Below are 13,830 nucleotides of genomic sequence, written 5' to 3' on the forward strand. Positions count from 1 at the left end.
ATTTTTGCTGTGAAATATAAAGGATGGTTACTCCAATGTTCAGTAACAAATAAGAAAACAATATATGTTTCATCAAACCTTTTATTGTACTTCACTTTTCAACACAATAATTAAAGAAGTCTTTATATCCAGTATAAGAAGTACATTGCTCCCCTCATTGCTCCTCTCCTCTTACCCTTGAAAGAAAGAATTTGCACTGAACCTTCAAAACAAGAAGACGACACTTTGCTATATTAAGAAGCAAGCAGTACAAGCAATTAAAATCAGGCTTAAATTATTTTTGGAGAACCTCAAAATATGTAATTTTTAGCATTCAGACTTATTGGTGCTAGGAAGAATAAACAATAGGGAATTTTAGAAAATGAAGCAGAAGAGGAGTGAAAGACACTCACATATGTCTAAATCCACTCGTGTTTAGAAGAAGATACCCAGAAATGGAAAAGAAAAATAGGAAGGTCAGAATATATGCAGGTATACTGTAAATGTGTTTAGAACAGTTGAATTATTCTGAACATATAAGCTGTACACACAGGATCATATTCAAGGATGGCCTAAAATTTTTCTGCCATAGCACACTACAACATAGTAGAATATCCACTTTCAGAAGCAACTAGGTCATTTATGGCAATCGGTTCCATCTTCAATTTTAAAAAGTACAGCTGCCCTTCCATAGAGCTCCCAAGTAAATGATTTCTCTGAAATGGCACTGTTCCTGGTCACAGGGGTATTTATGAGTATTTAAAATAAATCTTTAATTAAATAAATTAAAACCAGTCTTTCAAACCTCAATAAATTGTGATTTCATCTACACATTGCATAGGTTTAGAGCAAACTATGAAGAAAATTCTAATCTAATGATGTTTTGGATTAGCTGATGAGAACTGAGATTTGTATTTTAAAAATGAGCAGTTTTGTGTGGGGTAGTGAGGTCTGGAAAAAGACTACACTTTGCTCAAATGGATCATGGATGACTTCTATATGTACTATATTATGTATCATTTCTAAGGTGCCTCAGGACAGGCAGGAACAGGTCTGCATCAATCAAAAAAAATATTAAAGTAATAGTAAGTAACTTCCCTGAATATTTACCTTAAAGGAGAAAATGAATATGTTAGCTAAGCTTTTCTTAGGTTCTGAAAAATTTATACCCAGTTTTATCCTTCTCTTTTCCTAACCATGTTTTATTTTGTGTCTTGGTAGAATGCAAATATCGGAGTCCAGTGATGGTAAAAGATTTGGGTGAACTGACAGATAAAGATCAGGAACTGCAAAGCAGGGAAATTCCATAGCTAAGAAGGAAAATTAGTTACAGCTACTCAGAAGTTCAGAAAGTCAACAATCTGCTCAGTAGAAGTGCATAAGCAGTCAGAGTATGGTTATTAGAACCAATCACTACTACAAACTCACTTTTAATGAGGAGTTTTGTCAGTTACGTAAAAGGTAAGAATGAGAAAAACGTACATGTGTTATGAATCATCAATGGCACCCAGCTGTAAAAAAAAGTTATTAGGACATTTTTAGGAGAGTTGACATAGGCAAATTTTACTCCTCCTGAAGAGCAAGACACTGAAGAAACCTCATTTCATGCTTTGTACCTGTGGTTCGGAAATACAGATATAATTTTTAGCAGAGGAAGGGAAATAACGTGAAGGTGAGTAGGAGATTTGGGAGAACACTTTTTTGTGTGATTCAGTCTAGAAAAAAGGGGCCAAAGTGGAATATGATTCCTCTCAGCAAATATAGCTGGTGGTGGGGAAAGGAGCAGAAGTACTAGGGAGAGGAAAAAACATCTATTTAACAAGGTTGGCAAGGGAACATGATGATAAACTAAACATGAATACTTTTTGCTAGAAATGTGAACTATGGTAATTATGAAGAGTATTGAAACTGCCTCCTGTCCATGTCATATGTATTTGTAGAAATTTCTTTGAAGATGAGCTTTAGAAAGGTTTTGATAGCAGGGGAGTGGTGCCTTAACCCACAAGATATCTCTCAATTCTATGCTCTTCTATTTAATGTATTCTTGAAATGTTAACTTGGCCACTAGGTAAACACATTGATTTTACAGTTTTTGTCTACTTCTAAGATACTGCATAAATTTATTTCACCCCCTCAATGTTTTCTAACACTGTATTTCATACTGCTAAACCTGCTTGAGGAAATTTTTATTTGGTTACAAACACAGAGCATAAACTTTGTAGAGTCAAGGAGTTCATTTTGCTCATCATCCCGAATTCATCCTGAAATATGAGGTACACAGTCTGAAAAAGAAAAAAAATCTCAAAAAATTGCTCATTTTTTCTTGTTGCTTTTCCCACAATTTTTTCTTGTCAAAGTTACAAGTCCTAAGGATATCCTAAATTGCTGTTCAGTTCACTTCCAAAGCACATACAGAGATGGGTTACACAAAAGACAATGTAAAATGTATTTTATAGCACTTGGACAAAAGTGGAAGCTTTCCCTTTCAATGATACTAAAACCAGTACTGCAGTAAATATTTGGAGGAGGAAAGAACTGAAAAGTCTTTTTCTAGTAAAATCCTGTCTGCATTTGCCAATTATTTTAATATTTTTCACCCATTATCTTATCAAATAGCTTTATGAAATATACAGTCTTGTTTCTTAAGGCCATCAAGAATCTTTCTCATAAGTATTTACTGCAGTGTAAGTACAGTGAATCTGACTGTGGAAGACAGAGCACTAGCTTTGGCTCCATGCTTAGGTAGGGTTAGGAGTCACTTGCAAATTCCAAGCAGCAGATGTTCATTAACAGCAAGACATAAATGCATTTTTAAAGTAAAGTTGGTGAATTAAGATGAATTGTTAATGTACCAAGGGCTAAAATTACATCAAAATTTTTTACTGATATGTATTTTTGACTGCTTTGAAAATAAACAAAAGCTAAGCCCCGCTTGTTACTTCATCATAACAGTTCTTCAGATAACTGCAAAAATCCTGAAGGAGCATGATCAGTTTTTTTCTAGTCTTTGTTGATAATTACCAATACATCAAATGCTTATATAAACTGTATATACAGATTGAAGAAAAAATTGAAGACAGTTTACTGCCTTTTCTTCACTCAATATTTTAAGCATATGACATTTTTCCGCAAGTAAAATCTTCCTCACTGTCTCTCAGACCCTCTTCCCCTACTATCCTCCAGTTTTCTTGAGCAACAACTCAAGTATTTTAAATTTTTCCCAATACCTTCAGCAGCTTGGAGAATGCCTTTAACAAACTGTCCAAGAGATTTCGCTCTGTCATTAGTCCTCTCGGCATCCTGCCTGGTCTGCTCACCATCTGCTGTCACCTTGGTAGCCTGGTGATAAAAATTCAGGGAAAATATAATTAATGAAGAGGACAAGGATGTACTATGTTATAATCCTTCTGGTTGAATCCATGTACAAAACTTTCTTCAGGCCAGAGGCAATCAATGAATTATTGATCAGATGCATGGGAAATGAAATGCTCTGTTCAAGTACACAATTAAATTTTATTACCTTTTCCTTTAAATGAAAATTGGAAGGCTTTATTTTAAGTTCTTAGAAACCCTACTCGTGTGCAGCAGCACATCAATGGAGACAGGATGAAATTATCCTCCAAATAATAATATCTTTGCTTAATGAAATGCAGTTTGGAACCTTTTAATAGATTCTTCAGGGAATACTTCCCATAGTTTCACAATTGTGTACTTTCCGATTGACAAAGTGCAGCAGGCATCATGACCTCTTTGCTTCTTCCCTGGAGGTGTTCTCCAAGAGACAGTTCATTCCAACAAGCAAGAAGAACTTTAAATCAATACCTTAACTTGACCAAGAAAGAGAGAGAAAAATAAAGAGCAGTTTTACGCAGCTCTAATGCTTGATGTTGTTCATTTATAACATTTTGGGGTGCTCAGTAAAATTTTAGCTTTCTGTTACTAAATGCTTTATAATTGTACCGAATCGTAGCAGCAGCAGAGAGACATCTGCTGCAGACCTGAAAAAACATGCTAAGGAAAGGGATCATCTTAGGACATTCCACTTAGCTCTTGAGGTCCCTGTTTACAAAATGGACCCTTTTTTATTAAAAAGAAGTGAAACATTTCAAATCAAAAACAAAAAAACCCCAATAAATAAAACCAATAAAACCTCAGCTTTTTTCTTTAGGGATTACATTCCCAAAAAATCTTGAAATAGGGCATTATGAATTTCTCAGTCTCTGTGAAACAGCTAGAAGGTCAATAATTCAAAATGAGCTTAAGTTCTCCCTGGTTTGAACCGCACAAATTGTTTCACCCTTACAAAGAGCCCACTCTTTTCAGTAACAGTCAGAGAAATAGTAGCACTTTAACACATTTATTATTTGCCTGATTAGCTTCTAGATGGCAGCCCTCAAGGTACTTTACATCTGGGTTTCTGAAATGAAATCCCTGGCATTATCACTCTACTTACAATTTTGGGCTTCTTCAGAGTAGTTACACTGAAAGTAATTTACACTGAAAGTAATTCATATGAAAACAGTAAATAGAAATATACAGAAAGAATTAAAAACCCATACTGACTGGGGGGAGTTTATTCTATTCCATCCCCCTATCAGTAGAAGAACACGTCTTTTCACGCTTACACAGCTTTAACCACACTATTGGTTACTTCCTCTAAGATTTACAAACCCGTTTTACCTGCCTGGATATAGAACTAAAATATTGTTACAGTCAGTTGTAAGAGGCAACTGGGATAGAAAACAGGCAAAAATTCTTGATGGACCACTGCTCTAATTCTGCTTGGCATTTTTGATGTTTAATTCTTCATGTAATTGAGAATAGCTTATTATTTATTTTCAAATCCTCCACAAGCAGCCTTTTATTCTTCGAGTTTTATTTGTTTGGAATATTCACATTCAGTTTTATTATACTCTATAATATCTCTAGTCCTTTGCTACAAATGGTGTTTTATAACTTACATATTCCCTTCTAAGTTTTGATTACTTTCTTAACCTTCATGCTAATTCAAGCTAGCCACTTTAACCTTTCTATTTATGACTGAATAGCACGTACCACATTTTTGAGAAAATTAATCTGTCATTGAACAATTTTCATTTCATTTCTGTGACAGCTCTCTTAAATCCCATTCAGGCCCACTGAAGGCCTTCTGTATTTTGACAGAATTCCTTTGCTGAAAAATAGGCTTTTGTTTCATTATCCGGTCTAGTTTTAATTCCACAAACCATATTAAATGGCGAACATCCTTCATACTGTAGCTGGCCATTCCATGGCTAATTAAATGTTTTTGTTTTTTAATAAGGTCCTGGTAATTTTCTACATATACAACCTACTACAGCTCATATTTCTATAAGGTCAGTTTTTAGCATCTTCTAACAGTTTAAATAGGCCTGACAAACTCTTGCTGTGGAAGCAATAAAGGTCAGGCAGACTGGACCCAGAACAAGAGCTTGGAACGAGTCTTCAAGAAGTTATTTGGACACAAGTAAAATTTTTTGGCATAAAGGAAATGCCTACCACAGATATCAGTAAAGAAATATTTGAGATCAGTGAACATGTTTTGGTGATTTCCACAGTTTATTCTTAGTAATGGAGGTTCCATGAAAGGCCTTGTTCCAGTAGCCACTTTGCAATTTAAACTCTAAGCAAATATTAGTGGTTATTCAGACTTTTTTTGTTTTGGTTTTGTTTCTGTGTTTATTTAGTCTAAGGACTTCATCAAGCCTTAAAGAACTCCTCTAGACAGCATCTGGAGGGTGTCCTACAGGAATTTCTCCAGCTAGTGAGCTGCTCACCACAGAAGGAGGTGTAAACACAGACATCGCTGTACAGATGGAAGTTCTTGGCTCTCTCTCCGAATGTTCCCAGCTATTGCAAACTAAGTTGCCTCTGCTACTACTTCCAGAAATTTTTGAGTTAGAGAAATTCAGGACTTTGAGAGAAAGGTAAAAGTTTACAAAGACAAAAGAAGGATTTCAATCAAGGTGAGTGATTCTGATCCATCTTTCTTGAATGCTCTCAAAGTACCTAATTAGAAGGGAAGTGGGGGGTTTGATGAAATGCAGTGAACTGAAAGGAACTGAAGATATCAGGCCTTCTTCTGGTGGTAGGAGTGGGAATGTGCATGCAGACATGAACTTAATTAGTTCAAGAAAGACATGAGGATCTTCTATATGGCAAAGTAAATGAAGCACAGAACAATGTAAAAGAAGGGAAGGGAGTGCTGTACTGAAGTAAGAGATCATTGGTCAAAAAGCATTTTCTTTCATGGAAACAGATTCCTCATCAATCCTCACCAGCTTTTTTTCTTCATTAGTACTGGTATCACTTTGAAAATGTAGTGAGCCTAAAAGTCAGATACAGGGAAAAACATTGGTATCTGTGGTGGTACTATGCACTCCAAGTGCCAGCCATTATGTAGTTATCAGCTGTATCTTCATTTGGAAATGAGCCTTAAACACACTACATCAGGAGTCATGCATATTTTTGGAATACTACTCTTATTTGCAAATACAGAAGGAGAAAGGTAGGACCTGATACCAGTTGCCAGACCCTAAATTAAAAAAAAAAAACAAAACAACAACACCCCAAACTACTCCAAACAACTCTGTAAAGATAAGCGGAAATCATTAAGGCTACTTAGTCATCACAATGATGAAAAACTGCAAAAAGGGAGTGGTGATAATGGTGATAATGTACCCACCACAATAACTCCCCTAAGATCACACTTTTGATATGCTTTTACTTCCAAGAGTTGTTTACAGAAGGTCAGAATCTGCATTATTTTAGTTCATCTCCATGGGGGAAATCGGAAAAGGATATTAAAAAGTGCAACTTTACAAGAGGAAAGAAAGTTGTTTTAGCCTAAGATTGAGAAATAATAATAGCAGAAATATAATCTTCCCTGCTTGTAGAGCTGACATGGGTTAAAATTCCAGCTAGACTTAAAACTACTGCAGCTGCTTCTTGCAGAAAAATAAAAGATCAAACAGAAGCAGAAAAGTAAGCTTTCTCACAAGGTTAGTATGTACATATTGATACTGGTGTGCGCACACACATATGGGTGGCTACATATGCAAACACCCTTCAGATGCTTTCTTACCCAGTACCCATTTCAAAATTTAATAAAAATCACACAAAGAAAACAGTTTCTCTGAAAATTTTAGTTCCTTAAGCCATGTACAATTCAGAGACATGATGCTAAAACTGCCTGGAGTTGATGTGATTCTCTGAGGTGTATATTGATCAGTACAGCACTCCACATTTTTCTTACTTGGTTCTTTCAACTCACAAGCATCACTTTTGGTAGTTTTTCACATCAATGTACTTTGGACAACTTCATTTATACAGGGGCTGGTTAATTTCCTTATTTTTTTCTCCACTAGGTGGCACAATTTATATTATTTTCTTATTGTCTTTACTGACAAAAATGAGGTCTATACTAAAAGAAAACTTTTGTAATAAAAAGAGTAAATAATGCATCTATGGAAATCCAGAAGATGCTAAATATGCTAATAAATAGAATCTAGAAGACACATATTTAACTAAACTCACACACCTCTTTAGTGTCATCTTTTCCAGAAAAGATCATTCTTGGGTGATCTCTATAGGCATGAAAAAGCTCTCTTACCTTATTAGAAAGTTTTGCAGAAAATATGTGTCAATATATTGACCCACAAAAAGATATTTTTAGAGGACTTGCTGCCATTTTAGACACTGAGACTGAGAAGCATCTTATAATTCATCTATTCATTCATGTTTAATGCATATTCAGAAGATTTCTGTCATTATGCAGCCAACCAAACCCATAGACCTCAATGTGATCACAGACATACTCTTGTCAGTAGCTCATCCATTTCTGTCACCAAGGTATCCAGATTTTCTCGAGCTAACTGAAGAAATCTCTCTGGTGCTCTCTGAGGTGAAAGCAAATGCTGTTGGGAAAGAGATGGAAGAGTGAAAAAATCTGTATGTAATGGATGCCAGCACTTCCAAATATTGAAGAGAAGAAGCATCAAACATTTCATTACAATATGCAATCCCTTTTGTCATTGACTCGTGTCACATTCATCCAACAGGTTTTTTTCTGGAAACTCGCATAGCCATTTTATAGACCACCAGCATGAAAACTATTTTATTTGTATGCAACATTGCTTTTCTGTGCATGAAGTATAACTCCTTGTACATATGTTCAGAAATCACTGTTGCAAGATTTATTTACTAAAGTACAGTAATTTCACGAATACAAGCCGCAGCAAGAAGACTAAAATTTTGGTGGAAACCCGAAAATGCGGCCAATATTCCGGTGCGGCTAATCTATGGACAAAAATGTGATGTCTGCCCTTACCTAGTATCATGCTGGTCCAGTCCCGAGCCAAAACAGTCTGAAATCCATGGTTTCCCGTTGTTCCGACGATGAACCAATCAGAGAACAGCTTATTGCCTGCCTGTGGATGGCAGCGTTACTGAGGGGCGGGGGTTGTTATCGGGGTGAGTTACCTCGGCAGTTCGATAAAAGTGTGTGATATTTCTCTGTACTTTTTAAAGTGTTTTCAGTCTTGTGTGGCTACGGGGCTGGCTGGGCTCGCAGGGAGAGGGCTGGGGGAGCCTCTCTCCCCGCAGGGAGAGGGATGAAGCGGGCAATCGGCTCGCAGGGAGAGGGCTGGGGGAGCTGCTCAGCCCGCAGGGAGAGGGCTACAACGGCCGCTCCCCCCGCAGTCGCAACGGCTACAACGGGGCCGCTTCCCCCGCGGGTTGTGAGGGCCAGAGCGGCGCTCCCCCCGCGGGCCGCGGGGGCTAAAACGGGGCCGCTAGCCCCTGCGGGGCTGCGAGGGCCAGAGCGGCGCTCCCCCCGCGGGCCGCGGGGGCTAAAACGGGGCCGCTTCCCCCGCGGGCCGCAAGGGCTACAATGGCCGCTCCTGTGCCAGCACGGAGCATGGAGATGTGGCTCCGCTCGGAGCTCAGCTGCCTGCCCGCGCGGCTGAGCGGCTGTTTAAAGGCAACGCGGATCCATTGGGAATGCTCGCAAAATGACCACACTATTGTTCCTGTCTTTTTCGGCTTGTAAATAAAGGGTGTGTCTTTTTTCACTTGGAAACAATGTTTCCGAGGTCGGCAGTAAGCCAGTAAGCCCCAGCGATCCCGCGATTGTGTTACTAAATGACGATTTTGTGAAAGTTCGCTGCGAACTAAAGTGCGGCTAATATTCCGGGTGCGGCTTATCTATTAACAAAGGCAACAATGTTGCCAACACACCAGCAGTGCGGCTTATATTCCGTGCGGCTTGTATTCGTGAATTTACTGTAAGTAAAAGTAAATCTCTTTAATACTTATTTATCAACCAAAGCAAACCTGAAATAATTAAATCTTGAATTTTTACTCTTCCCTGAACCTACTCACTGGTGTATGGTTGAACAGAACCAAGTACAGTTGTACTGAAGCTCTGTTATTTATACACTTGAATACTGCCAACATACCTTTAATTCCTGTGTCGTGTTCTCAAAACCATGTAACATTTTATATGGAGCAGGCAGTGGACCACTGAGGTTAACACTCAGGATCATCTGGTTTAGCCGATCCAGGTCATTGAGAAGGAGTCCTGTGCATTCATCATCACAAGCTGGGGGAGGAAAAACAAAGCCCATTTCTTCCTGCTCAACATTTAAGATATTTGATTTAGATATTGTGTGGCACACATGCAATTCTGTAGCAGGTAACACTAATTTCATACACCACCCAAATGCATAGTGTGAGAAAAACATGGAAACAACAACTAGGGAACAGGAAAGACATTATTGTTTAGGATTTAGTAATGGACAGTTGAATATAAAACATAAAGATCAAAATTGATAGACTTACCTCACAAAAAGAGGAAATAATTAATTTTGTCCACAGTGGACTAACAAATATAAAATATTAAATTATACAGGTAATTTGGATGAAGCTTGAGAAAAAGCAGATGGACAATTTGGAAAATCTAAGGAGCTCTGTAAGAAACATAGTATGCTTATAGACTTGAACGCAAAAAAAAAAACCTAAAAAAATCTCTCTATAACAGCAAGGCCAAGCATACTAAGCCTGTAATGCAGACAGTTGAAAGCAACCAGGTAAAAATACGGAGAGTTTTCTTCTAAAAAAATGCTTTTCCCTACCTCTTTTCATTAACCAGCTTGTAAGCTTTTCATGCATGATTCATTTCTTGCAAATATCCCTCAGGATGAAAAACATTGTTGTGTGCTGCATATATCAAAAGAAGTTTTCATTTCCCTCCCCTTGATTTCGATTAACTATCATAAGACATTCTCATCTTGTATCATTTATGCAGCAGACAGAAGAATTCTTCATTCTTTAGAAGACAGTTGTGGGAATACCTTTCAGTTTCTTTGCATAAAGAACTGGCAAACCCAAACATCTCAGGAGATGAAGAAAACTGTGAAACAATGAACTCACTGGTGATGTTAAGAGAAATGGAGAGCTGTACCTAAAGTTTTACAAGTGTGTAATTATTTATTTCAGCAAAGCTAGGCAGTTTAATAGCTAAAAAAAACCCCACTAAGCAAAGTGCGTGTTTTTGTAGAAAAGAGAAGTAATTTTCAAAAGAGAATTACTTCTTTTTTCCTTAAACCTATTCTTCATGTAGATTAAATCTTTTCTGTTCATTAAAGTTTTCACAGTTACCTAAATATGGTTCTTATTCTGTTGACTGTTCAATATAGCAAAGACAAAGAGTAGAGTCAAATACAGAGAAAATCAGTAAATTATTTCAATACACCATGAAATGCAAATGGTGATGGATGGATTAGCGTAGTAAGAAGTGGGTGTAGGAAGGTAGATGCTGCTGTTATTTTAAGACTTTCTTTTTGCATTTTCATTAATTCTATTTGCAGACTTCTCCCTCCTATTTCACAGTATTTTGTTACATAAACTGAACTGCAGTCAATAACTGTGGGCATGATACATTCTGATTTATGCTCCTACATGAAATTTAGCCTCCCCCAACTTATTATCATCCCTGTTCTTGCCATCTGTGTGCTTGCCTTTAGAAGCCTGAGTGAATTCAAGGAAAAGCATGTTTTACAGCAAAGAACGTTTTATATAACAAACACCTGTTCTGCAGCTGATCAAGAAGGTAAGGAGACCTGATAATCATTTTGCAGGATGAAAATAAGTGATATTGAACCTGAAAAGAGTTGAACTTTATAGTTTAGTTTTTACTGTGTTTTTTAATTTTCATATATTATTTCACTTAAGAAACAAGAGAAATCTATTCACCTTCAAAATTTTCATAGTGGTTGATAATAAATTACTAAAATTTTTTTTGTGTTAAAGACAAACTCAATTCACACAATAAGAAAAAAATGAACAGCCCATGAAGAGATGAAGTATTCTCAATGAGTGGGCAATCGATAAGTGAGTGTTCAGTATAAATTAACATGTCTTGCACAATAATCAGGTTGAAAAGAGGAATTGCATCGAGTGAGACCACAGCTGAGTGGATGAGACAGGACTAAGCTACTCCAGCATGTAGTCTGTAATGTACTGTAGCTATGGGAAATATTTCAAGAGCATGATTATATTTTGCAAGACTAAATACTTCTGCATCTATCTATAAAGCTGTCAGGATAAATTTGTGTCTAATATTACCAAATGCAGCACTAAATTCAGATCATTACAGCAGTGCAAGCATGTCAGAGGCAAATCATGCAATCAATATTACAATAGTTCAACAAGCAATTAATGCAAATTACTGTATTTTCCACTTTCACCACACTTTTCCATGCACACTTAATCTCTAAGGATTTTGACTTACCTCGTGTGAGAAGCATGTCCAAAGCATGCATGCCAAAAGAAATTCTTTTTAGTTTGCAGACATCTAACCATTTATAACATCTTACAAAGAAACATAATATGCAATAAAAGAAACACATCTGAGTCAAATTGTGTTTCTCAAATTGAATGATTATCTGGCACAATTTTGCTTTAATAGATTAATTTCAGTGAAGATTCAGAAGACTGTGATATGACTAGGAAATTTTTGGTCTAAGGGCAATCATGAAATATCTAATGGGAGGTGGTATCCGATGATAGTCAGTGACTCTTCAGTATCAGCTTCCTGTCATTTCAAATATAGTGTTGAACTACTTTAGCTCATTGATCTGTTGGCTATTACCTAACTTTTCCCATTATGACACTAGTCTCCAAATAATAAAATAGCCTTCCTGTGCCTTTTAAAACAGAACCCCAGTAGAAAGCTTTAGCTTCCTTGCCGCTGCTGCTAGTTTCAGGTAGCTTACATGATCAGTACGTCTCCAAAATATGGGAAAACTCATATCCATATCAGGGTCTAAAACGCCTACTCGGTTTTATTTCTTATTTTTATTATCTAGTAATCCTCATCTGCTGGTTCTAATACATATCAGTAGTAGTTGAGCTAAAATATTGCTTGAGTTGGGTGAAAGACAGGAATGTGGGCCTAAACTCAACAGGAGCTCATGTATCACAAAAATGGAGAACAAGTGATAGCTTATCAGCTTCTAGGCCAAGCAGAAATGTCCTAATTGAGTCCAGGCAGCCTGAGAAGCAGTTGTCCAACACAGACATCAATTTAATTCTTACAGCTGAGACACATGGACACACAGCACAACTCAGAACACTGAAGAAGCAAGTGCAAGGCTTCATAGATGTAGCATTGCACAAGGGATCTTTCTTTTCAGCTCACTCTGTGAAGGCTCCCAGTTCCTGATGAATTAAGCACTGTGTAAGAGCTGGGAGAGGCTTAGTTTCACCAGTTCTACAAGATCTACCTCTGACAGAGACAGCATCTCTGCCTAGTTCTGAATTTGGAATGGTTGAGACCATGGAGTTCCTCACTGTTTTAAAGGGAAAACCTTGATTCTGCCAGGACCAATGGCTGGGAGCTCCCTTTTGCTTCTTGGTGTAGGACTGTGATGAAACAGATTGACAGCTGGGAAAAACAATCCCTCTCATTGCAAGCATCAGTCTTGAGTGCAAATACTTAAATGATCAAGACCTACTATTAAAGGAATCTCATTATATAATTCTTTCCTCTTACTAATACTGAATATTTAAATACATAAAGACAAAAGTTTTTTGACCACAGTAGAGGCTGAGGATCTCTTTCTTTTTTTTACCCCATAAGACTGAGTCAAGGAAAAATTCTTAACAATTAAACATCTACTTCATCTCCCTGTGCCATGATTGCTTCCTGTTCAGACACATCAATTGTTTTACATTTAGGCTTTTGCTTGACCCTAAGGAACATTTGTTACAGGAGCACATATCCAAGGGAAGGTTTTGTAGTTTATGTTGCAACACAACTCAAAACATTGAAGACTTTAAGTCTCCATTATGACAGATGGCCTGAAAGCAGTCAGAAGGTGAGTTCTGACTTGCCATATAATATACAGAGCCACACAACAATCAAGCCTTGAAGTTCTCATCAGGATCATTTTGTTCCACAAATATGGCACAGCAGTGAGCAGAGTCACTGTTCCAATAACATTGTCATCTAGGCTTCTTCATTTTATGTACTACAAACTCTACAACTGAAGTGGAATGTCACAAGTTATAACAAAAAACACACAAAAGGGTTACTATTTCTAAGAAAATGCATGATTGCTACAGATTTGATTCAAAATCTGAGAGAAGATTTGGGAGAACTTTTGTCATACTTGACAGTATACAAGGATGCTGGTAGCATTATTAAAATTAGTTTCCAACCATCACTATTTATTCTTTGGGTACTGACTTTTTCAAAAGAGAAGGGAAAGGGAACCTACAAAGTTAATTGCTTGAGTCAAAAAATTGCAAGGAAGTATTAATCAGCAGAGT

General features: G+C 37.2%; 1 protein-coding gene across 1 annotated transcript in view; it reads right to left on the reverse strand.

Annotated features, from left to right (window-relative positions):
• The window catches only part of LAMA2 (laminin subunit alpha 2), a 290,666-nt gene that overhangs the window by 76,400 nt on the left and 200,436 nt on the right, over window positions 1-13,830 (reverse strand). Inside the window, exons 33-35 of the mRNA XM_033055719.1 lie at window positions 9,456-9,598; window positions 7,815-7,913; window positions 3,207-3,318 (exon numbers count right to left, since the gene is read on the reverse strand). Of these exons, the coding sequence (XP_032911610.1) occupies window positions 3,207-3,318; window positions 7,815-7,913; window positions 9,456-9,598 (354 nt within the window). The remainder of the gene's footprint in view (window positions 1-3,206; window positions 3,319-7,814; window positions 7,914-9,455; window positions 9,599-13,830) is intronic.

The sequence above is a fragment of the Catharus ustulatus genome, chromosome 3, assembly GCF_009819885.2.
Source record: "Catharus ustulatus isolate bCatUst1 chromosome 3, bCatUst1.pri.v2, whole genome shotgun sequence".
Taxonomy (NCBI): Eukaryota; Metazoa; Chordata; class Aves; order Passeriformes; family Turdidae; genus Catharus; species Catharus ustulatus.